The sequence below is a fragment of the Porites lutea genome, chromosome 4 (genome assembly GCF_958299795.1).
Source record: "Porites lutea chromosome 4, jaPorLute2.1, whole genome shotgun sequence".
NCBI classification, from domain to species: Eukaryota; Metazoa; Cnidaria; class Anthozoa; order Scleractinia; family Poritidae; genus Porites; species Porites lutea.
Window position 1 is genome coordinate 37,753,640 of NC_133204.1, and position 25,724 is coordinate 37,779,363.

The following is a 25,724-nucleotide window of genomic DNA, read 5'->3' on the forward strand; positions in this document are numbered from 1 at the left end:
CAAGTGTTTATCAGTATTTTATACTGTCAAGTGCCACCCTCGAAAAATAAAGTTGATTATTATTATTGTTATTATTATTATTATTATTATTATTATTATTATTATTATTATTATTATTATTATTATTATCATTATAAAATTGTCGTATGAACAACTGAGGTCTATTTGATAAAACGGTAATTTAGAAGTGAAGCTATTGTTTTAGGGTCCAAAAACAATGGCTACACTTGCAAATTACACTAGTAACAGTTTTATTAAATTAAGCCTTGGTGTTAGTGCGCTAAAGAGTGGCACATAAACTAATCTGTGACGATCCACTTTCAACATCGGCGTGGCACCGCTTCATTCCGTTACAGAAACCGGGCCGAAATCACCGTTCTCATGAGTGACGGAAGCCCTATCCGGTAGCGTTTTCGTACCGGATCAACAGTACAGTGTAGTAGAGTGTAGACATGGCCTAATTATATATATTTGCCCTCGTCTTTGTTTGGCCTTATTAGTGTCGTTGTGCGGCAAAAAGTGCTTAGGGTAAATAAAGCTTATTGCGTTTGGATTATTGCCTATTAATGTTGTAAGGGCCACTGCAGCGCGTATCATTTGAACTGCTAAAAGAAGAACAGTACTTGAGAAGGATAAAAAAAAAAATGCCGTAATCCGTGGCATGTAAACGCCACCAACCATAACACGGGCCTGCAGAATAGCTCTAATGGGAGTGAAGGTCCCCAAAGAAATTCAAGAAATAGATCTGGTAACTCTACGTTTAAGAACTGAAGGTTCTGCCCTAGCGCGCCATCCGTGGTAGGGGGGGGGGGGGGGGGGAGTGGAAGGAGGAAGAACCTGTCTCGAAATACAGTTGAACCTCTCTACAACCGTGACGGCCACCTTGGGGAAAGAAGAAAGTGGCCATTGGTGAGAGGTGGCCTTTAGTGGAGGTTAGACTGTATAAACTTACAACCTTGGGGCTCCCTTATGGCTTTTATCGAAAAATAAGTGTGGCTCCCCTAGATCACTAATAATTGTGCCTTACTTTAATTTATATACACGTTTATGTACATACAACAGGTAAACTACATTGGAGTGACACCTTTTCAGTGACTTACTCAACACTCAAAAATGTGTATCGAAAAGTTTTCACTCTACAGCAAACTAGGAAAAGTGGTACATCTCAAAAATCCCTTAAGGTTATGATGAAGAATAGCGGCTTGAATATCATTATCCTTACTATTTCTCTCTTTGCCTCAACGGCATTCGATATGGAAACGCAAGTCGTGAAAAATGAAGCTACCCAAGAATCAACTAATAAGAGCGTTGGACTTGGGTATAGAGACGAACCGAAAATGTTGGAGTAAGTTTGAGTAGAGTATCAATTTGGATTTTCGTTTCCTGGAACCGCGTATCGCTTTTAGATCAGAAATGAACTTACGGAGGCCGTAGAAATGTAACTACAAGCATCGCAATATGTTTTTATTTTATCAGGAAATATCGATAGTTAACGCAAACTTAACTGGTTCCTTTTTCATTTACTGCTGTCTACCCACCAACACCGTGAACGTTTCTTGAACTTTTCCCGAAGCTTTTTGCAATCTGGAGAAATTCTTTAATATGTTGTCTTCAGTAACGTTCAACTGAAAATACCGTTATTATCTATTACAGGAAGGAGAATGTCAAGATTGTCAAACAAGTAGAGGAAGATGCAATTAAAAGACGCCCTCAATGGACATACGGTTACCCATGGCCTTGGCCTCGGTCCAGGCAACAACAATCTGACACTGAAATAACCAGCAGCTATGACAATCCAAAACACCGATTCTGAAGACTCTGAGTTCATTTTTGTGCTAAAAATCGAGTTTCCTTTATCGTCTCATGTAAGGTAATCTGGATTCCGAGATCCGGGAAATTACTTATTGTGTTTTTCTTGTGAAATCTGGAATCCTGGGCTTTGGAATCCGTAATTCAGCTCAAGGAAACCGGAATCCCGCTAACGATTGTAATCCAGAATCCAAGTTCCATTGAGGCAGATTCCGGAATCCACTACCTATAATCCAAGACTGTCTTAGGTATCCTTACTTGGGGGTGGGGGAGGACCTCTACTTCGCTTTCAGTTAATGTAGTGGAAATTTTGTCTCAAAAATAGATAAAGAAGGGAAGACACTGAAGAAAGCAACGGACTGCATTTTCCATATAATTATTCACCCTTGTTAATGAAAATGTGTTCATTCTTGGTCTTAAAATTAGTTACCATTATTTCAGGTAGAAATAAGTAGGCAAATGAATACCCAGGATCATTTATTTCAATATTGATGTTTTAATATTAAAAAAAAAACTACTGTATTTCATCAAATATTTTAAGCAACTGAAAAAATAAATATAGTCTTGAATTTAAAATTGTTAAACACATAGTTTTGAGTAGAACATGTCTTTTTGTCTGAACGTAGACTGTTCCGGAACTTTGCACTTCATTTAGCGTTCATGGCCCAGTTGTTCGAACGCTGACTAGAGCTTACCCCGGGTTAAAGTTTAATCCAGGCTACTTTATCTTTTGTTCAAAGGCATTTTCTCGGATAATTTTCTCAATTTTTTTAAAGTATCCAATAATCCAACTGCAGAAAAAAAGGAATTTTACTTAATTTCCTTTCGTGAAGCTTTCATATCTGTATTGACATTTTGCACTCGCCCAGCTTTGAACAACGCGACTCAGGTGTTTGATCACTTAATACTTCTGTGGAATTTACTTATGAAAATTTTAATTTTGACCACTAAGCTCTAGTCTTACGTATTTACTTCCACACTGTGCTTAACACCTGGTAATGTGGTCTATTGAGTGTGTATTACTCAATTCAAATTGTTGTGTACTGTTCTAAATCAAATTGTTATCTCAGCGCCTCTTTAAGGGTCCATTATGAAGCTTTGTTAAACCCAGTCCATTGTTAACAGACTGCACGTAGAGATTAGCCGCAGAAAAGTCCTTGTATTGATAAAGCGTCCTTTTGACCAAGAAAGGCGAGAAGGATCCTTGAGACCTCTTGCAGTGGCAGCAATGGCAACAGCAAGGCCAACAATGACAGCAGTGACAGCAATGACAGCAATGGCAACATGGACAGCAGCAATGATGGTGATGATGATGGCAACACGGTCTTGGGCAGCATGGACAACAACATGGGCAGCAACAGGGCTCTTCAGGCTTTTTCTTTGGTGCTGCTTCTTCTGCACCAGGGATTGGACACCAACAACCTACATCACGATAAGAAAAAAAAAATTATTAGCTCTTACTTTTCATGACTCTAAACTTAACGGAAACCCTGAATAGTCGTTACGTTGTTAAAGACTTATTACGTTGCTACCGTCGGAATATAAATTCAAGTATTACCCATTTGTAAAAAACTCAAGTCTTGACACTGGGGGAGGAGGAAAGATGTACATAGAGAGAAATGTTAGATACGACGGCTGAGTAAGTGTGGAATAAAGATATCCTGAGATTTCGTCCAGTGTTTAAACGAAATTTATTGACTACTTCTCTTCAAATAAAAAGACAATAAGTCATGCATTTGTTATCTTGGTGCAGTTTCATCACTAAAGCTAGTATACAAGACCAGAGTGCTCCTTAAATAATTTCAGCAGATTTTTGAAGATCCTGATGCATAAACTTTAAACAAATATCTAATATCAACTAAAGGTTAATGGTTGAAGGTAATCTAAAGTGGTACTCACTGATAACAAACTGTATTATGGACTTCATCAATTTCATGCCGCATGCCAATATCATGATATTCAGGCTGGGCTTACACTGATGGGGATATTTCCGGATCTTCTGCATTCATTGTATTTGGATTGGTAACATTCATTTGATTAATAAGTATTCGCCACCAGGCCTGGATCAATTTTTTTATTTCGGATTCATGCATGATATTTCGTGTAACCGGTTAAACGAATCTAGTACCAAAATGTTTCGAATTCTTGAGGAATCCGGAAAATATCTCCCATTGTACAGCTTAGCCTTGAAGAGACAGTGTCATTGATGTTATTTCTTTTAATCATGAATAAATACTCAGGACTAAATTACATGCCAGTGCCTTTTCATGCATGAATGTGTCGTCTAAAAGACCACAAGGTTCATTCAAGAAAATTTGAGAAGTTAGAACCACAATATCATCAGCTATTTGAAGGCAGGAATAGCGGATAGTAACAGAATTCACTGTATTTTAACCCTGCCGGATGAAGCTACCAACTACAACCTGGAATTTGTTCGAAATTGATGACTCGCTCCATGTGAGGAAATTTAAAACAGTCTTGGATTCTGGATTCCACGCCGTGGATTCCGGATTCCAGGTACTGGAGGTCGGGATTCTTTGTCGATGGAACTTGGATTCCGGATTCCAATCGCAAATGACCTAGAATTGTATTGCGGATTCCAAAGCCCAGAATTCTGGTTTCCGCAACTCAAATTTCTCGGATTCCGGATTGCACAGGCAAAAATTTCCCGAATTCCCTTACGTGGATCGAGATGACGCTCTACTCTTCAGCAACCATTCAATGTCTAAGTCGTCAATTTATTTGTGACAACATGCATGTTCATGCGGATGACAATTGACAAACCTCCTTCAAATATATTATGACAACAGTGACAGTCACAGTCACAAGGTGGCGCACACTGACCGCCAACACAAGGCTGAATCTTATGACAAACATGGCATCCTGTAAAAACAATACAGCTAAACGTGTTTAAGGCGAGAGTCAAAACGTTATGTGCCCCGCTGTTCCTGTTTGAATATGAGGTTTGGATAACTAAGAATGCGATTTGTTGTACACAAATTTAAAAGAAAAGTACACTGCTCAGTCTGTCAAATATCACAAAATTGTATTAAGTGCCAATTGTGTAGCCAAAGTCGCTGGCATTGAAAAACGATAGATAGCATAATAGCTAGTACCAACCGAAAAGGAAAATAAATTTTGTGCGTCACAAACACAAAGGACACATATATGCAAATAAAAAAAATTTCTGCTTTAATTACAACAGCTATGCGACTGGCTGTTCGCCCGTTTTCTTGACAAAGTCTTAAACAAAACAGAAGCCGAGTCTTACTACTCCAGAAATCTAAAATAAATTTGAATTGAACCATCAAAATGAGTATTACACCTAAACTAACCGCATCTTCTGGATTTTCCTTGTCGTAGATAATTGTTACGACATCCGTCACCGATGCATTCTGGTCTGAAAATACAAATGCAGAGAATTATGACTGTAAGCATGCGTATGTATTAATACTTGTTACCACGTAAAGCCAATTATTGACGTTGAGAAATAAAGATTTGTACGCATGAGTATGTATTGATATTTATTACAAAAGTGCAGGTAGCCAATGACCAGCAGTGTAATTTCTCCCTAGAGGAATATGAGGAGTCTGGTGTGAAAAATGACTGGGAATGGTTTGTGGTGGACCGGGATAGGTATGGGAAAAGCAAGAAATGCAAAAGCATTGGCACACATTCTTGTTATAAAATGTCTATTCACTATAGCACGTTTTGAATACCCCTAAGTCGGCTCCCCAAACTCAGCCCCATGTAATTTAACCCAAGACAGTCAGCTACACAGATTCTGGATTCCATACTTTAAATTCCTAATTCCAGTTGCTGGACTTCTGATTCCTTGTTAATGGGATCCTAGATTCCTTGAGCTGAATTCGGGATCCCAGGAGTCCAAACCCCAGGTATCCGGAATCCTGATTATCTTATACGGGGAGACCAAACTATAGTGACGGATCCAGGCGAGGGGTCAGGGGGGGCCCGCCCCCCCCCCCCTTATTTTCAGAGCAAACTGAGGCCCGAAGGGCCGAAAAAATATCTTTGGAGACTACTCCCCTTTTCTCAGTGTCTGGATGACTGCCCCCCCCCCCCCACCTCTCTCTTATCTGAAGATCTGGATCCGCCACTGAACTATAACACAATCCCATCATCCTTCATGATCAGACCCCTTGTAGGTACGTTCCGAGTATAGATTTGATATCTATTTGGCGAGTAATGTTTCATTCTAAGCTTCAAAAGCTTTTGCTTTATAGTTATTGAATTCTTTGAAAGAGTCACGGTCTCTTTCAAAAAATTTTTTTTAAACAAAGAAGTATGTTCAAAATCGTTAGACTACAGAAAGACACACACAAGTGTGCATTTACTTTAAATTAGTTTAAACGGAATATTCTAACATCTTTGTTAACTATTGCTAAACAAATTTGAGATGACGTTCTCTTTGAAGGTTACCAGGTAAGTTAGACAGTGCCATTTACCACAGGTCAGCGATCTATGTCTGTTGAGAAGATGGGCCCACAATAGTCACGTCAGGTGGAAGATATGGTTACTTCAAAGTCAACAAACACTTCAAATGGTCCAAAATTTAAAAATCGCTCATATTCCATTAATCTTAAGTGGTTGTTTTTCCTCTGCCGACAAAACGCATTTTGGGAGTGACCCTCTGATGAAGAGACTGTAATTCAACATAGCAACTCGTTATCCTGTTCAAGGGAAAACAACGCGTACGGGATGGCAGGGATCTTATTCCACAGCCTAGAATGCCAAATTGCGACACGGTAAGTACTTCATTATTTCTTTTTTTTTTTGCACAGAAAATTGAGAAAACGTCGACAGTAAATTGCCTTTTAATGCAAGTCTGAAACAACCCTTTAGGACACTTTTAAAACTAAAAATAAATCATGTAATGTTCCCCTTACCTTGACATACTCCCTGCTAAGTGTACTTTGTCAGACGTCTTCTTCAAGACGTAGTTTTCTTTTAAGTCACCATTCTTCTGTCCAGATGTGTGAATCCTTGAAAATTCTCTCGATTTGTGTTTACTATTTTTCTTAACAACTCCTTCAGATAATATGGCAGCGCGAAAAATTAGTAAGATGAATAATACATTGATTACGATTCTTAATTTCATGGCCTTCTAGATGAATTCCATGTTTTCTTTCAACAAAGATCGGTTGTCAACTTACGCCGAACAAAATATTTTTATAACTTCCACCAATTTTAGAAAATTGCTTTCCACACGATGGATTAGAAATCTTACATCACAGCACCATTCAACCTTCGCCTCCCCCTCATTTTATTTTTAACGCTCCACAAAACCAGGTCATTGAGAAACACGAGAATGAATGTCATTGGATAGTTTCCAGTTTCATGGCATATACTCTTCTGGTACCAGTGGAGCATTTTCTCAATTGATTTTTTTTTCTCAGTTTGACAATGAACTGTTTTTTAATGTAAAACAAAACATTACTACAATAGTCGACGATATTTTTGGTTTTCAGACGGTGTTTTTTAACACAATGCATATCAAGAAGGTTCAGAATCCGGTATGGTATTTTCGGTTTCTCAGCGTGGAATATTTTTCTCCGATATTCTGATTCTAATTGGTAGTTGTCGCATTCTCGGTAATCACAAGCATTTCGTGAAGGAAAAAAAAAGAAACTTAATCTATTATTTTCTGGCTGAATTTTAGGCTGAGAACCCTATTTCCCCGAAAAACTGTGGTGTTAAACTGTGTTTAACTGACGCATAGCAGAGAATAAAAATCACATTTTAAACATCATTATTTCCTCATTTTTCTTAAAAATGATCTTGCTTTCCACTTAATAGATAAAAAGAATTTCAGTCCATGCTCTACAAAGGTAAAAAAAATTATTCATGAGTTCCATCTTTTTAAACTTTGTGCAACAATAGCAACTACTCTAAATGTAGAAAATGATCACAATTGTAATAATCCTTGTTTTGGCCAAACCAGCTTAAGTAAAACAATGTTCTCTTAACATATAAGCATTTTACAGCCTTAAATCGCTCTTAGATGAAACAGTGTTTTACAATCAACATAATTGAGACAGATTTTCTACACCAATAATTTAATACAATATTAAATACTTAAATGTGTGACGCATGATGAATCAGTAGTATCACTTCAGTACCCGATGACCAAGGACAATTTATTGAACTGCAAATCGCTAAGTAGACTATGCATCTGTTCTGTCGTTAAGATTGATTTTCAGCCCAAATGCTTCAACTTTGGTATAGCCTCATGAAACTAGAACTGAAATTAAAAAGGCGTCCTGAGACCAGTGACCAGGTAGTCATGCCATGTCTGCCATGCGCTCATTGATATGTTTCGAATATAGTGCATTGTGCCTGTTGATTTAAAATGAAATTCGTTAAGAACGTTGTGAATCACTTCGGAATCGAGTAAATCTAAAGCATGCATATTTCGCAGCTTTTCCATCTAACTACAGCATTTTCTTCAATCTCGAAGTTTCCAGAAAGTAATTGTTAAATTTAACAAAGATAAAACCTCTTTTTACAAAAAACGGTGGGGATTAAATATATCTATAATGAAGCAAGATTTTCACAGTATAAAATTTGAAGGAATAGTTAAATTTTCTAAGTGGCTTCCTAACTAAGTCATTACAAAATACTTTATAAAACTTTATTTTGAGAAAGTAATTACATTAAAAAAAAATCTTAAAGAACTCAAGCAAAAATTATTAGGAGTGCTAAACATTTACTCGTAGACTGGTAGCTTCACTCTAGCTTGCTTACCTTTTCAAGAACTGATATGGTCGGTAGGCTGGAAAGAGGTAGCCTAAGCGAAGAACACGCTTTCGACGTTCTCCATTCTTGTCTTCTGTTTTTCCTTTACCCTTTTCTTTACCCGATTCTAGGAAAGCAATTTGTAAAATGGCAATTCCGTAGAGTTTTAAACAAAACAAACGTAACTCGTCTAATGCGGATATTGTTCGCTGGTTTCAAAGGAAAAATTTCTACAGTAGGATTGAATGTCTTGATAACTTTAAAAAGATATTGCTGATTCAAAAACTGAAAAAATCAAATTATTGGCAGTGATTAAAAGAAACCAACTAGTCATTTTTCAGCGTGTCATGAGCGACAAAATTGTGGCGGCATGACCTTGCACGAGCGGAGCTCTATTCACCGAGTTGAGGAGACACTCGTGAAGAGTAGGGTTTATAATAATAATAATAATAATAATAATAACTTTATTTCTATAGCGCTCTTATCCTATGTTCAAGGCGCTTTACAGTCATTATTGAAAAATATTTACAAATTTACAACCATATCCTATTATATTTACAATGGGTAAAAAACAAAAAAATTAAAACTAAAGCAACTATTAAGCCATATTCATAATGATAAAAAAAGGAAAAATTAAAACTAACGCAATATATACAAAAAAAGAGAGGATAAAGGGGACAGAGAAGGCATCCCCCACACACACCCCACTCCACAGGCAATTCGTCCCGAGTCACTTTTAGAATCAGGATAAAGTTACCTCGCGCGCTGCGTGGATGTTTCGTGGAGGTTTCGTATGACTAGACGCCATGCAAAACATGTCGGGCGAAAGGCAATGAAAGCGTGCGAAAGGCGATACGATGAAAGCGTGCGATAGGCGACCTTATACTGCTAGGATCAGAAATATAGAAAACGAGCTTTATTTATCAGAGATGAAATCAGAGTGCTCACCTTCTTTTTCAGATACAAAAATGTTGCAGTTGTAACCACCACAGCCGCAAGGACAACTCCATCCACCACTTCCATACGGTGCAGGACAGCCACAACATCCACCACACCCACCACAGAGAGGATCCAAGTATCCATATCCACCACTGCAACACGGCGCAATGCATTCGCAGGGCCCACAAGGCAGCGGCGCGCATGCGCATTCGGAACAGCATGGTGGTGCGCATGGACAAGGACATTGATGATGTTCGACGTGATGCACGTGATGAACACAGCAGTCATGATGGTGACAGCAACATGGATGGCAACAGCATCCACACGGCGAGCAGCAGCATGGTTGGCAACAACAGCAACAACCGCAGCAGTTGTTATTTCCTTGGCCATTGTTTTTGCCGTCATTGTTGTTATTTGTTCCACAATTCCCTGCTCCACAGCAACATCCACATCCGCCTCCGCGATTATTGTTATTGTTGTTTTCGTTCTTTTTATTATCTTGCTGTTGGTCTTCATGCAAAGGTTTCGTAACCAGTTGAGCCTGTTGAGGGGCAGACTCTACATTTTGTGTTGTCAGCCGTGTTGGTTGAGTTTCCTGCAGTCCTGTTTGAGGCTGTTGGTTTTCCTGCTCTGATAATTGGTGAACTTGATGGACATCTTCTTTTGTCCGTCCGTCACTCATCACCCCATTTTGCTGCGGTAACATTTCGCCATCCTTCGCACCCTGATGAGTTTGAAGTCCATACCCCGGTTTCATATCTAATTCCACTTTCTTTAGAGATAAATCTGACTTTATTTGCTTTCCATTACCTTGTTGGGTAGACTGAGGTGGGTCTAAGGTGTGAGTCGGTGAAGCAGCGTTTTTTGACATAGGAGCACCAAGCCGAACGACTGACGCTTCCGAATCCTTTTTACTTCCAGTCGGACTAAGTTGTTGTCTACGACCATAAATGGGACTGGGAGAGATAGCTTGTTCAGTAGATATCAAAATAGTATTTACGAAAAGCATCATCCATGACCGCCGAAAATGCGCCATTTCTAGCGAGACTTCACAAAAGTGGTGGGAGGAGCAAACCACTTAAAAACTAACCAAGGAGGAGGGAGGATTGAATTACCTCATGAAGGCACCTGCTAAATGACTTTAAGGAAACATTAAAACTCGTTGACATTACCGTTAGACGAATAAATCGATCAATTGATCAACTAGACGGAAACAAAGAGACTCGTTCAAGTCCTTTGTTTGCGTGCTACAGAAAAAGTGACGGGAAGCATTCAGTTAACCTGTTGTATGCACTGATGCCTGTTGTTTTGTTTGTGAATTTTTTTTCCTTCTCAAAAGCTTTTTCTGGTAGATACTTGAGAGTAAAGTTTCAAATTTGGAACATTTTTTAGTATTTGGAGTTTCAAATAACTCGTATGAAGTACTCGGAGGGTGAAAATCGTTTCACTGAAAAAGAAGTAATTTACTACACCTAGATTCACTACTACTACACATGGGAAGCATTCTATTAGATAATCGGCCTTACGTTATGGAATCTACTGCCTTAAAATATAAGGGACCTTCCTACACTATCTGTGTTCAGGTAGCATATTGTAAGGCTAGGCTTAAAATTCTTTGCTGGCTGATGCTCTTTGATGTAATCAACATCATCATAAAAAAAATATAAAACCTCTGTTATTTACCCTAAGCAGTATTTACAGCACTAATGCTAGTGGGGACGAGCAATTGCCTTAAACAAATAATGCAAATTGAACTTAACAGGGTTAAAGGGACAGGTTCACGGTTATGCACATCAGGCATTTATTAATAATGCTTTCGGTTAATTACCCCTCTCACATGAATCCCAGCGATCTCAGAGTGTATTTCAAAGTGGAAGTGTATTTCAGAGTAACCAAAAGAAGGATAGAGGAGTACTAAAATCGCAGAAAAAAATCAGTGGATTATGCCAACACTACCAACGTTGAATTTTTTGTTGACCCGAAGGTTTTATTCCACGGTTCATTAATTTACAGCTATTTGCAACTATTTAAGTTGATCAAGTGCAAGTGACTGCCAGGGGAGTATACAGATTGGTTCTTTGACAACATTAGGACATGATCATATTGCTTGCATAGACGATACCGCATGTTCAGGCAGAAAAACAGCATTTTGATAAATGAGCATGCGCTGAACCGTGAACCTGTCCCTTTAAGAATCCCAACTGGCCGGATGGAACACTAGCTGGCTATTTACAAGAATGGCCGAGATTTTAAATCGGAACTGCCAAAAACAGAACAAATCCAGCTAACGGTCAGAGTGGGACTTAAACTCGGGGCCAACGATTCGCTATCTAACCGCTCGGCTATGCTGCCTCCATGTAGTACTTGATGAACACATAAGTATTTTTTTTTAAAGCGTAACACGATCTTCACATCCGTATATTTTGACTTTTACATAAGGCAATCATATCAATTACATTCTTTGGCCTCTGGTCAATAATATTTATTATACACTTATAAAATCGCAACTAACGCGAAAATTCGTCAGACTTGGCGATTTTCTGCAATTTTCGCTACTGGCTTTCAAAAAATTGCCAACCTCACGATTTTTGCAATTTTTCGCAAATACACGAAACATTGCAATTTTTGCAGCTGCGTACAATCCTAGACATAAGTGTCCCAATTTAGTGATTCCTCTACTGCTATTTTAGTTAAACACTTTTAAAATAAAGCTATTCATAATTCATTCATTCATTCATTCTCCCAGAGCTTAACCAGTCTAATATATAAAACTAAATATGGACTAACCAAAAGTCAAAACCAGCTTTAAACTTTGCGCAAAGAGAGGAAAGTATTCAAAGCCATATTAAGCTAAATATCTATTGAGAAGAAAGGAAGGAAGACGGAAGAACAAGTGATCTTCCAATTCAGGGAATGAAAAAGTGTAAAACTTTGGATCGTGAACTGATGTAAATGGGAACTTCCTGGATGAAGTGTAACAGCGCATAACCAAGATGGAGAGAAACAGTGTGGAGACTTTTTATCCTATGGAAAGAACACTATACGATAGATCACAGACTGGGCCTTCTTTACCCCACATCTAAACAACGCGCTTCCAGTATCATGTTAATCTTTGTTGAAGGTGTGAACGTTATTTTGATAGAAGTACCGATCGGTACATGCCAGGCAGTGTCATGCTCCCCCACCAAAACAAAAAGAAATGAAAACCAGAATTCGATAACAAGCAACAATAGATTTCCAAGCGGAACAGACGAAAGGTCGTCTCCTTGAAAAATGGAAAGCCGAAAATGGATTCTTAAATGGAAAGCCAAACGTATTACTCCTATTGCATTAGAACTAGGTCATAATTGAGCAAGCAAGTAAGTATCAGAAAAACTTTTTTATAGATGACAAATCGACCTTAAAACAACAAAAATCTCGGACAGACAACTTAGTTATAATAAGTGCTCTTCGCTTGAATTTGATATCGCAATAAACAGCAAATCAACATGTACCAGTTTTGTGGGAGGAACCTTTCAAACGCATTTGGCAAAAAGAGTTCGCGAATGGTTTCATTTTTATATTTTGGGTCAAAATCCACAGCGAAATTTCCGACAAAGATAGGTGTCTTCAGATAATATTCCATTAACATTTTTTATATCGTTAATTTGGACGACAAGAAAACCAATGAAATTTTGTTACGAGACCATAAAGCAATTCTTACCACATATACTACCTCACCACACTTATCAATAATTATTAACCACAAAATCTCACAAAAAGAAAAGGAATCTGGATTTGTTCCCTTAGGTAACGAAATAAGTTTTTAAGAAGCTTGCTATGAGGTTTTTATACCTCAAAACGCAGATGGTTGGGTTTAGTCTTTTTATAATATTATCACGTGTAATCAACGCTTGGCAGTATATTCCAAGCATTCATGGACCACTGGAATTCATAAAGAGGCAAGAATATTCTGAGAGCGATCCTGGCATCAGACAATATGCACGAAAAAATCTACATCTAAGCAATCCTTATAAATTTTCATGCTTTTTTGGCTGCCCACTAAATGCAGGACTGTTAATTCGTGGTGGACCTTGTCGCCCTGTACCAGCAGTAGACTGTGGAGGTTTCAGTTGTGGTTGTGGCATTGGGTTTCCTATTTCGATTGTTTCTTGTAAGTGTGTTTTTTTCGTGCATTAACGTTTAGCATACGGTCCAAATCCAGCAGGGACTACCTGATATTTAGAAAACCGTTTGGATGAATAGAAATCTCAAAAGGGCACGTCTTTAGGTTTACTAGGTTTGTTTAATTATGTGTTTTTACGCCATTTGTCTCAAGTTTACTTAATATCAGGTCAATTCACTTTTTTAGGGGGGGGGGGGGGGACAAAAGAAGGCTGAAAGGAAAGCAGCTAACCCAAACTTTTCAGGAAATACTGAGATCCTGGATGACCTTAGTTTTACGGCAATTTCTGTACGAGGACCTCTGATTCATATTATTTTAATTTCATAAATAGGCCGTAATGAAAGGAATAAGCCAGATGAAGGAAACACCACAGCCAAGCGGTTTGATATTACTGGTTTTCCAGCTGCACATAAGGGTAAACACTTGACGAGAAAGCGTCCATTACCATATGAAGCTGAATCCTCAAAGCCGGACGAAAAAGAACAATTCGCCGATGACGAGGGATCTAAGAACTCAGGAAAGAATATTTTCCCTCATCCCACTGGTCATCACCAACCGTGGCGCCCGTACTTGCACAAGCCTTTGTATCCTCCCCAGGGACACTTTCACATCCTTCCGAGTTACTGGCCTTTCGGTAGAGATTTGCCATCAGTTAATTACTGGCGCTTTCAAGGATACTTCCCTCATATGGGATGGAAGACGCCTTGGAAAATGGACCCATATAATGTAAGGAATCTTCGTTACTATCCTGAATACCAGTATGTTGATGTGGGGTTTACTCAACCAACTCTTCCTTTCCAGCCAAAACCACGCTTAAGAGAATACAACGATAGGATCTCTGAAGACCAGCCAGAAGAACAGCAAGAATACGTGACACACAGCAAGCAAAGAGTTGGCCAACTTCAAGAAGAGGACAGAAAAATGGTTGATAGCCCATATGATTCTAAAGATCAGTCAGAAGTACAAGACGACATGTCCGAAAATAAAGACAAGCTGAGCCGTCAGACAAACCCCATTCAGCCAAATGATGGTCACGCAAACATGGTTTCTAATGAACACAAGTCAGGTGGCACTTTCGATGAAGATAATGGTGCTGAAGAAGAAGTGCTCGAAAAGGAATTCAGTGACGATGCAGTGGAAGATGAAGAAACGAAAAACTTCCCTGAATACGCCAGTGACCTTAACACTGATCCTTTCTTACCTGCCAAAAAACGACATGCGAAGGGAATGAACACATTCAATGAAACTGAAATAAGGCAGCGAGGTAAAGGATTCGATCTGGACGCTTATTTCAAAAGGAAAGAACAAACTAAGGTTGGGAAAAAAGCTCGTAAAGGGCTAAAAGTCAGTTCTGGCTTAGGTGACGTGAGGATTAAGTATGATATTCTGTCATCTCAAACTTCTCATCAGGGATTTTCAAGACGATGAGACAATCTTGTGTTGGGATTTTGCAATTTAAAGGTTATAGAAAAGTAAAATTATTATGAAAATTGAACAGTCACACCTGCATTACTGTAAAGTGGGATGTAGCGGTGGAAATGTGGAAAACCATAGTTTGCGTTGCTGACCTGCCTGTTACTACGAAAATAGCTACCACTCTAATTGACTGAGTTAAGCATCGGAAGTATTTAAAAGACGTTGAATAAGGTTTCATACATAGAATACTTTTGTCAGTTTCAGTCTACTGTATTTTGCAATTGCCGAGTGTTATCTCTATGGAAGCCGGTTCGTAATTAAACCTGGCGACACGAAAAAGAAGAATTTATAGACAAGTTCATTTCTATTTTATGGCACTATTATCACGTAAAACTGAATGTCTGTAAGAGTAAAAAGAAAATCACTTTGAAAATGTTAGGGAGGATATGTCAGGCCTTACAACTGTTTTTTAAAGCAAGACTGATTTTGACCTGTTGCGTGTTATATTAGTAGAAAGCACCCATGTTCAAAATCGTTTGTCATTGCTCAGAATTTTGGATTTTATTTTACTCTATAGACAGTCTCTAACAAGAAGTTTGCATTACTCCCCCATCATTCTCTATTTTTATGAACTCCTAAAAGTGGTAGATTTTTGTTAGTTAACAGTGATAAAAATGGCCACAAAGTTCTACACAGTGAGCCCCATCTAGACCGTCCATCACTTTAATGGAGGGGCAGCACCACTCCAAAGGAAGGATAGCAATACTTGTTAGCAATGTTACTCTAATTTGGCTCAGGTCACGGATTGAAGTTCACATGGAAACATCTCATACACCTTCTCCAAGGTACAAATATGACGAAAAGCTGCCGAGTAGTTTTTAATTGCATGGGATCGCGATAAATTGGATTGAATCTGTCGAGATTGGCAGAGACTCAATAAATGACTGTAATCTTCGGATAGTTCTAATGAAGGTAAAATAATGGACGTCAGTGCTATTATGCAAATGGCAAAAAATGCCATTTCTTGAGATGAAATATTGTGCCCTATATTTATAATAGTAGCATCCATTCATTTAAACCCGTCGGGGTGTTACTTTGATCCAAGGCCATTTAGTGCATGTTGCGAACAATAAGACCACAAGTTGACGAGGTAATTCAAGTTGCAATCCTTCCTGGCTTCTGTTTCACTTTATTTCCCAGCATTAAAGAACTTCATTTACATTATTACAAATTTAACAAGTATAGGAAGTTTAATACAGTGTGATGAAAATAAAATCAGTTTAAATGATTCTTGTGCCCGTTGCTATTATGAACATATTGTGACATTTCTATCATCATGTAGGCTCTTTAATAGTGCAACGTTTGATTACTTTCATTTCTTAGACAATTAATCACTTATTAAATTTCATAAATGGTCCTCCATTATTTTTTTTTCTCCCATTTCCTTCCATATGAACCGTGCAAAGGATCTTGGGGGGGGGGGGGGGGGGGGAGATTAACCGATCCCGTCGTCACAATCAAAGACACTTGATTGGTAATTTCAGCGAATGTCAACTTTTTGATTTGACGTCTTGATGTTTCGCTGCCAATAAATTTCCATTGGGTTTAAACAAAAACAACGTCCCAACAACTTGATCAGCCATTGAAGATTGTTGGGGAGCCTGCGCTGGACATGGCCCATTGCCACAACCTGATTGGTAGGGCTCAGTACCATAGCCTGATTGGTAGGGGTCACTTCCATAGCTTGATTGGTACGCGGGTGGATAACTTCCATAGCTTGACTGATATGCATAATTTTCATAGCCTGGTTGATCTGAAGGATAACTTCCATAATTTGACTGATATGGATACTGGTAGCCAGTGTTATACGGGACATCGTAACGCTTGAACCAACGTCTCATCGGCTTCATTGGCTTGACTTGAAGAGGAGCCTTAAAATTCATTTGCTTTGCCAACAAAGGTTTGAGAAGTGGTGGACCACCAACCTGGCTTGGCCTTTGTGGTGAGGAAGGAGTCTTAGAAGCGGCACCGTTGCACTGAGGACAATCGTTTAGTGGTCCTCCACCGCCGCCGCCAAAACCTAAGTACACGAAAACGAAAAATCAGAAATGACAATTTACGGCTTCTTGTTGACCAAAAGTGTCTCACATGCATTATATCAAACTTTGCAAACATCAAATAGATGAGCTGTTTAAAATATTTCAGTCCAATTCAATCCTTTTTTTTTTCAATTTGTACATCTCTGTCTGATATTTCAGGTGTTGAATTATTTTTAACTTCTTTTGATGTCTTGTGGGGTTATTTTTATGTGTCACTCAATTTGGTGACAGGTCCAACAGTAAAGTTCATTAAATCAATGATCGCGAAACAGCCCTTTTTCGAAGAATATCTAAGTTTTTTATCTAATTTTGTTGTAGTTTTGAATATTGAGCATAGTCGAGCCTAGGCGCTGCATGTATAACACGTGACCTGTGGAAAATATCTATATCAAGATCACTTATAGCCACTTTTACACTTTTCTGATGTCATCGGCATTTATGTTCAGGATGCATCGTTTTCGACTTCTCGCGATGTTATCATGATCAAGTCAGACATTTTGACTATTTTCCAAGCTTAAGGACATAGCAAAATATTTAAGAGATAACGAAGAACGCTTCTCAGTCTAATAAAAGCCTTTAAGTTTAAGTTCGCTTTATTTTAATAAGGTTTCGTCTCTCGTAAACAAAAAGGAAACTAAGTTGACTTACAGCACCATCCATTGTTGTTACAGCCACAGTGACAACTAGGCCCTCTCCATGAACCTGCACAACCCCACGGATGATACCCAAATGGAACTCCATGTCCTGCCCAAATGGGATGAAAACAAGGCCCGTACTCCGGATACTGTGGACCCGGTGGCCATCCCCAGGGAGTTGGCCAGTGTAGTAAAGGATCGCCGAATTCGTCTAATCCAAAGGGACAGTCATGTGGAAGTAAACATCTCCTTCTACTGTTGAACTTGGTGGCTTTTTGTGATTCTTGACTTCTCTTAACCTTGCCTTTAATTTCATTACTGATGTCCTCTTTGCTTTCTTGGTCTGTTTTAGACTGACTTCGATCGAGGCCTTCTTGGAGAACCCTGATGACTCGCTTTAGCGGATTTAATTCTTCTTCTGTATAAATTTCCAATGGTTCTTCCTGTCCATCCCTTTTAACACCCTCTGTTGTGTCCTCAAAAGCGACGACCAAGCAAACAACACAAAGGAAAATTTGTAGGGAGTTTAACCAGACACCCACCATATTTACAATTATTTGTGAGCGCAGTGGTTAGAATTATGTTCTCAGTGGAAGGTATCGTTATGCTTTATTGACGTCAGACTTGTAAACGAATTTTTGAAAATACCCTCAACAACAATCTGCGAGGTTTCGAGATGCTCTTGCCAACGACGGTATACTTTAATTTAAAACTCTGGAAAATTTTAAAATGTCAACAATTTTTTGGAACTTATATTTCAAGAAAACTGTAAAGAATTTCAAAATAGATACAAGGTTTTAATCTTTGTCGGTGACAATTATCGCTTTTGAACAATGAGAAGTGCTTGTGGTAGTACTATTATTGATAGGCAGGAGCCACTAGAACACACCCCTTACGTGAAAGTTAAATCATTTATTACCATGCTTGCACGTAACGTGAGAAAGCAAAAGATTATTTCGATCAACACATAATGGGTGAATTAAACAACAAGCATTATGGCCATCCAGACCATTTTAACTTGCTACGTTCATTGAATTTACTATCACAGACGTTTGTTAGTGTTACTTCATAAAAAAATCAAACAACGTTGATGGTTAAACGGTTGCTATCTGCTTGTTTGCGCTCGTGTGCATCGGCTAGCGGTTTCTTAACATCCTGAGGTTTATCGTTTTGTTTTTCCTCTTCACAACCTGCAAATATGAAACAATATCCAGAATTTGCAAACAGTCCGTTCTTAAAAACAGCTCGACAGATTCGATATCTAATCAAAAGGCGCCTGATTTCCTTTAAATGAACTTGTTGAACCAGTACAAGCTGGGGATCAAGACCATTCAGATACTTTAACGCGAAGATTCGAATTAAATAAATAATTTCAAGATCGAGCTCAACTTCATGGTAATCATGGTGGAAGGATTTGATGCTATCGGGTATTTTTTCAACATTATAGGGTATAATCGATATATTCATCTTTCATTATAGTCTCCCTCAAACAGATTAAACTCTAAGTAATATATTGTTTTTACTTAGGGATACTGCCAAATCAGTTGTAACAGATATGGTCATTCTAGCGTTCTTCTATATGATTATAGCCTAAGATAATTGATTTTCCAGTGCAAGATATTCCGCTAAAAGCATGAAGAACTTACAGCACCATCCACATTGCCCACATGGACATGAATCAAACTGAGATCCTGCTTCATCACCACCAAAACTTCCCTGCAACCAAGGCCATCCATATCCAAAACTGTATAGTGGCGTTGGAAGACCATTTGAAGCCGTTGGACTTGCCATGCAGGGCCACTGCCGGTATGTCCTTACAAATCCATCTGGGCAACTAGCACTAAATGGACAGAGGCAGCTGCGTTTCGACCCTTCCAGAATGGGTATTTTGTTTGGTAAGTGTTCATCGCCTTTTCTTTTGTGGTAATCGTTGTTGCTCGAACCTTGATTTAATCTCCGTGACTTCACGTTGAGTGATATCTCTACCTTGTTCAATGCCATCAGTTGTTCCATCAGTTGTTCTCAAGACGTCTTTAGCTTTGTTTTCCATTGATTTTAGAGCTTTTCCACGACAGCTTACCAGCCAGAGTGAAAGGAAAAGGAGACCAGTGAAGTACATGGTCGCTTCAGTTATTTCTCAATATTGTGTACCTTCTTATGTCAATACCTTTTTGAACGTCTTTCTAAGAGTTGAAGCAGTCAGATCAAAAGAAAAAGGAATAAAACGACAACATTCATGCTATAATTGCAGAAAACATAACGATATTTTGGAAACAATATTAGAGAGAGGAACAAAACAAACAAACAAAGCTAGTGCAAGAATAATCTATTCTGTCATCCTGCTAGTACTTGACCAAATTTTGACTCTTTTCTCCGCCTTTAGGTGACGCCTTGTTGCGTTTTTATACATTTACACCATGAAAGACACCAGAAAGGGGATTAAAATAGGGAAACTGGGGGCTACGTTGCTAATTTGCAAAGTTCTCTTTCTTTCAACAGGGATAGGGCATCAACGTCGAGAGCATAAAAAATAGGGAACTTTTTTGAATCACGAGCGTATTGTCGCCGTGGTCTGCAGGGCCCAGAATTTTCGAACAGCATAGAACTGAATTTGAGCGTGAGAGGGCCGGGCGACCGGATATGTCACAGGGCTGTCATTAAGATCTCCCTCGGCTACTAGGAACGTGGCCCCGGCTACTGTCATAGGAAAATAGAATTAAAAAAGGATATCCCTAGCTGTTGAATTTCCCGCCTGCTTGTTGTATTCTGCGTGGTAACTTAGTGACAACCCTGTCAGATATAGATTGAAATAATGAGAACTCGCTTCAAATGGAATCGTGAATGAACAAAAGCATCTGTTGTCTCTATTCAGGGGTCACCCATATTTAGGAGGCTATGCTCTGTTACCATAAGGGTGTTTCCACTCTATATCCTGAGTTTTCCTTAAAACCTCTGTTGAAGAGAAATCTCTCTTCACGGGACACTTGTCGGGTTCTGAGAGTGTCCAATGAAGCCCCCTCTGTATGTAACCCTTTTTCTTCCTTTTACATTTTCATTTTTCTGTCATCTTTCCTTTGCCTGATTACTTGGCCAAAAAACATCTCTTGATGTTTTTTTTTCTCACTTGGTGGTTTCGGCAACCTGAGCAAAATGAAGCTGGTTGTGCTCACGTTCTTGTGCCTTTTTTCGGGTGTCGTGCTAAGTGAATAGAACTAATAGAACTTGTGCAATGCTCTCTTTTCTGTATTGTTTGGCATCCGATTTTAGAGGTTTGTCCTTGAATTCTCAAGTCATCACGCGTTTAAGAGTTGTCTGTACTAAAAGAAAGTGGATAGCCACTCAAGAGCATCACTCATTCTTAGTACAAGTATTTGAATCTAGCATTTGGATCAGAATACTAATGGGAACAAAGAAATGAGAAATTTTGTCTATCTGCGGGCGTTTTACTATGGGCCATACTTATATGATTATTATGTAGGTAAAGAAGGTGGTAAATGTGTGATTTCTTTAAAAGCGTGAAAGCTGTACTACGTTTCTCCTAGAATACGTCCGACGAAAATAAAATGCATTGACTGACATCAGTTAAAAACCTTTATTAGGCTTCTTTACAAGTAGTGGTCTTAGGACTGCTGATCTCCTAAGCATGGACGGACGATAACCACTCATTTAGTCGGTAGCTTCCTAAGCAAAGAAACGGAAAACACTTTTCTATTTCTTCCAACCAGTAGCGGGGAGGGTATGCCTCCCCTCCTTTTCTGGCCTCCTGTAAACAGAGAGAAAACGAGAAATTAAAAAAAGATAAAAGACCTAGATATTGACTCTTTAGAAGGTTTTCGTGGAGAAACTAAGCACAAAAATCGACCAAAACACTTACAAAACTAAACTTTGCCTAAAGGCCTAAAGCCCCCATTCACAGAGCAAGTTTACTCTCGTTTTAGTTCCACGAACCCTCGGCCAGCGGAATCAATTCAGCATTCTTGCACGGAAAGCAAAACAAACCATTCATGAGTCATATTAGCATGGCCCTTTTTTCTCCTTAACTTGAAGGCTGCACCTTTCTTCTTGTTCTCATTAGAAGCACTAGTAAGTTTAAAGAGACGCAAGGTTTAAGGAGTGCAAGAAGTGCAATTTTGGTACAGGCCAAGCCTACGATAATGACCATTTGGAAAATGGAAAACTTTTAGAGATCCTTCACTTTCGAAACTCAAGGGCTTCATATTAAGCATATTACAAATGTAGAGAGTACATTATCAACTTTCAAGCTTTCTTATTAAGGGCTGCAGAGAGAGAGAGAGAGAGAGAGAGAGAGAGAGAGAGAGAAGAAGAAGAAGAAGAAGAAGAAGAAAGCAGATTTCATGCACTTTATAGATGTTGGCTTATGGAGGAAGGAATTCATGTCAAGTTGTTTGGCATCTCTTAGGACCAAGCAAACTTAACCTATGAAGGTGTTTAAAAGGGTAAGCCTTTCACTCACTCACCGAGCCAAACGTGTTGAACATTTCCATCTCTAAAAACATGGGGAAAACAACGGCCATATCCGCATCCACATCCACCCGTGCATCCACAACCACAACCACAACCTCCACAGCCACCATACTCTACGTCACCTCCCTCGCATCCATATCCGCAGTCATATCCGCCGTTACATCCGCCTCCACAACCGACATGAATATTGTTCTGACTGCCAACATAATCCCAAGGAGAAATCCAACCGGGGGGACAAACTTGAGGATGGCAACGTTTGGTGGCCCTCGCTTTACCCCTTTTGACATTTTCAACTACACTTTGAATTTTCTTCTTCCTTTCTTCAATCCCTTTAAGTTTTACTTGCTGGTTTGATCCGGCCAGATTGGTTCCGTAATCTAAAAGGCCTTCTTTATTACTCCCAGATGTGCTTTTCACTTTTTTGGCATCGATTGACTGTGGCCTTGCATCAATAGGATTTGGAGTTCCCACAGGGAAAAGCGTGAATGTTGCTGAAAGTGTGGCAAGGATAAACAATTTCATGGTGAACAGTGAGAGGTTGTCGCCTTTCTACTTCAAACGCGGGTAACCAGAATAAGATACTCTTTGCAGGCAGGTACCGTATTTGAGTAGCAGAACATTCTTCTTATTCGTTTAATAAAGACAGGGGTGTGGTTTGTTTTCCGGTACCATTGTTTGATCATAATAGGTTACCTTACAGTCAATATCTCGCTTGCTTATAAGACTGACAGCAATAATTTCACAACGTAATTGCACATTTCATTACTATGTGCTTAGCGTGACGATTGTGTTGAATATGAACACTTTCCAAGGGAAGCTTGTAAAATTGAGCCTTTTATATCTTGATTACAATTTTTCGACATTATAACATTTTTTACACAGTTGGCCCCTGTTTCCCTTAGGTCTGATCAACAACTCTGCAAAACCAAAAAGGTTATTGCCCGGAAAAAGTTTAATAATTTCAATTTTAAATTTATCTAATGAGATGCAATATCCTTTTGTTATCACAGGGTATCTAACAAACTTACAAAGGAAGACGTCAACACGGAGAAGTAGTCCCATTAACAAGGGTGTATGCCTCACCCGTATTTACTCGAGGAAAGATTGCCAAACCTTGCAACCTAGCAAGTAGTGGCCCTCGGTAATATTGCCGGTCCCAAGACCCTTCAGAAATACAAGAGCTTTTGCAGCAAATTCCCAGCCGTTAAGAGGCTCCACGTCGGTACTGCATGTCTTAATAATTGTTATTTTTTATTTTAAACTGATCAATTTTATTACATCAAACCATTTTTTTTTACATTATTGCAGATTCGTGGCTCCTTCGGATCAATGTTAAAACCACTGAAAAAAGGCATTCCTAATGCACTTTATTATTATCTCCCATGGTTTATAGTACAGTATCTAATTGTGCTTGTGAGTAAATCCGCGCTTCATACAAAGAAAAAAGATTGTTCAAAATTTGGCAACTTTCACTGATGGTTTGTTCAGTTTTAGAGGTGATGGAACTGGAAGAGGCATATCCCGTTGGCCATTCTTTGGATTTTTGCCAGCTGGCTTGTACTGTGCTGGTTCAGATTTTGCAAAATCCCTTTCCTTTTCCTTTTCCTCTTTCTTACAACCTAAAAACAAAACATGAAAATAATAGAAGTAACTTTATAAAATACAATTTTACCCGTATATCACTTACTTAGAAAATAATGTCAAAACATTTCATACAACACATTTCATAGCTTTAGAGTCCTTTTAGAGTTCTATCCATTTTCATCTGCGAGATAGGGTTCTTCCTTTAAATGTGGTATATACTTGCATTTAATTTTCGATTTAGACAACTTTAACTAGGTAATGATATTCTTCCATTTTTGTCTCCGTTTAATAAAGATCAAACTATTTAATGAAAACTACAAAACTCATTATAACACTAATTATCTTTACAGCACTTCTCAATTAGCCTTTGCTATTTTGGTGCACTGCCACACGTTACAATGGCGTAATAATATTGAACTGAATTGTATATAAACCTCGCTAAAACAAGATTTCCTCCATCCTCCTCTCAAAGGCTCACGCAGAGAATCTTAATGCGTGGGTCTATTTTCTTCTCAAAACACTCAGGCAGAGAAACTTAAAGCATGTTAGGAACTATCGCACCTAAAATGATTTCGTCGTAAGACAAAATATGAGATAAGTGACCATTCCTTAAGACTAACCAGCTAGCGCCATTTCCAGTTCAACTATCATGGAGCTGGATCATTTGGATCTCTTATACAAATCTATGGAATGAAGTTAATTTTATCAAAGGGAAATCTTCGTTATGGAGTATATACTTACAGCAACATGGAAATGGGAATCCAAAACTGCCACATCCTCCACATCCCCCACACCCTCCGCAGCCTCCGCATCCTCCACAACCACCACACCCACCAAAACCACCACCACACCCACCAAAACCACCACATCCAAAACCACCTCCCAAATATGGACCACCATACCCTCCATAACCACCCAACCCGTACAGACCTCCACAGCCTCCACAGCCAAAACCCGGCCAGATTCCTCCGAAACCTCCACAAGGTGACAGTGGATACGTATACGGACCACTGCAACCGATCACTTCGAATTCGTTTGGAACACCACAAGGAAAAGGACATAAGCACCTCCTGCGGATCTTCTTCATGCTATTGATCTTTGGCTCGAGTGGTGTTATTTGGATATTTCCTGGTGTACTCATGAGATCAACAGAGCCCTGATCGTTTTGTCTTCGTGAAGAGGGATTTTGTAGCCCCATGGGTTGCAGAGCAGTGATAGTAAATGGCCCTCGAATTCCCATGCTATTTTTCCATTGCAGCTTATCTTTTCGCATTTCCTCATCTCCACTGGAATTCTCGGTTTCTTCTTTCTCTCCACTAAAATCCTTCGAGTACTGCTCTTCTTTGTCGGTTTCAAAAATACGTCTCTTTTCTCTCGCTCGTGGTTCTTCGTCAATAGTGCTTCCATCCTCTTCATCTTCCTCATCGGAATTTCCAGAATTTTCCAGTTCATCTTCCACGCTAGATTTGTCTTCACGTTTTTCTACAAATCCCTGGTCTTCATTAACAGGTTTAGCCTTTGTTATCGCTAGGAAACAAAAGAAAACCATAAACACAGTCACAGATTTCATACTTGTTTCTCTTTGCTTGAGGAGATACAATTCTTCCTCGGCAAATTTTGCTTGAAGGCAAAGTACCAGAACGAAATATTCCGTAATCTTATGTCATTGTTTTGACTGCCTAAATGGCATGCATGATCACCTGTTGAATCGTTATGGAATCTTGAATAGAACTAGCACTAGCACACTTTGTTTTAAGGCCATTCACTATCTTTTTTCTTACACTTAGAATGGACTTCAGGTGCTGATGTCCGCCTTAAAGCTGGCTAAAAAAAGAG

At 39.0% G+C, this 25,724-nt stretch overlaps 4 protein-coding genes and 1 long non-coding RNA gene across 5 annotated transcripts; 1 reads left to right on the forward strand and 4 right to left on the reverse strand.

Moving 5' to 3' along the window:
* Positions 1–2,383: 2,383 nt before the first annotated feature.
* LOC140935599 (uncharacterized) lies at positions 2,384–7,081 on the reverse strand. The gene is made up of 3 exons (XR_012165225.1): positions 6,717–7,081; positions 5,145–5,209; positions 2,384–3,231 (listed from the first exon to the last, which is right to left on the reverse strand). It is a non-coding gene; the product is annotated as an uncharacterized lncRNA (long non-coding RNA).
* A 1,030-nt stretch (positions 7,082–8,111) lies between these two features.
* LOC140934630 (uncharacterized) lies at positions 8,112–10,712 on the reverse strand. Its single transcript, XM_073384223.1, has 3 exons — positions 9,514–10,712; positions 8,575–8,692; positions 8,112–8,166 (listed from the first exon to the last, which is right to left on the reverse strand). The coding sequence occupies exons 1-3, from the start codon at positions 10,538–10,540 to the stop codon at positions 8,112–8,114; spliced, it is 1,200 nt and encodes a 399-aa protein (XP_073240324.1). The 5' UTR covers positions 10,541–10,712.
* A 2,564-nt stretch (positions 10,713–13,276) lies between these two features.
* LOC140935600 (uncharacterized) lies at positions 13,277–15,600 on the forward strand. The gene is made up of 2 exons (XM_073385165.1): positions 13,277–13,657; positions 14,001–15,600. The coding sequence occupies exons 1-2, from the start codon at positions 13,324–13,326 to the stop codon at positions 15,095–15,097; spliced, it is 1,431 nt and encodes a 476-aa protein (XP_073241266.1). The 5' UTR covers positions 13,277–13,323; the 3' UTR covers positions 15,098–15,600.
* Positions 15,601–16,254: 654 nt separating this feature from the next.
* LOC140935601 (uncharacterized) lies at positions 16,255–18,407 on the reverse strand. Its single transcript, XM_073385166.1, has 2 exons — positions 17,833–18,407; positions 16,255–17,165 (listed from the first exon to the last, which is right to left on the reverse strand). Exons 1-2 carry the CDS (start codon positions 18,362–18,364, stop codon positions 16,636–16,638), a joined length of 1,062 nt encoding a protein of 353 aa, XP_073241267.1. The 5' UTR covers positions 18,365–18,407; the 3' UTR covers positions 16,255–16,635.
* A 4,813-nt stretch (positions 18,408–23,220) lies between these two features.
* Positions 23,221–25,564, reverse strand: LOC140933487 (uncharacterized). The gene is made up of 2 exons (XM_073383063.1): positions 24,630–25,564; positions 23,221–23,923 (listed from the first exon to the last, which is right to left on the reverse strand). The coding sequence occupies exons 1-2, from the start codon at positions 25,456–25,458 to the stop codon at positions 23,757–23,759; spliced, it is 996 nt and encodes a 331-aa protein (XP_073239164.1). The 5' UTR covers positions 25,459–25,564; the 3' UTR covers positions 23,221–23,756.
* Between the last annotated feature and the right edge of the window lie 160 nt (positions 25,565–25,724).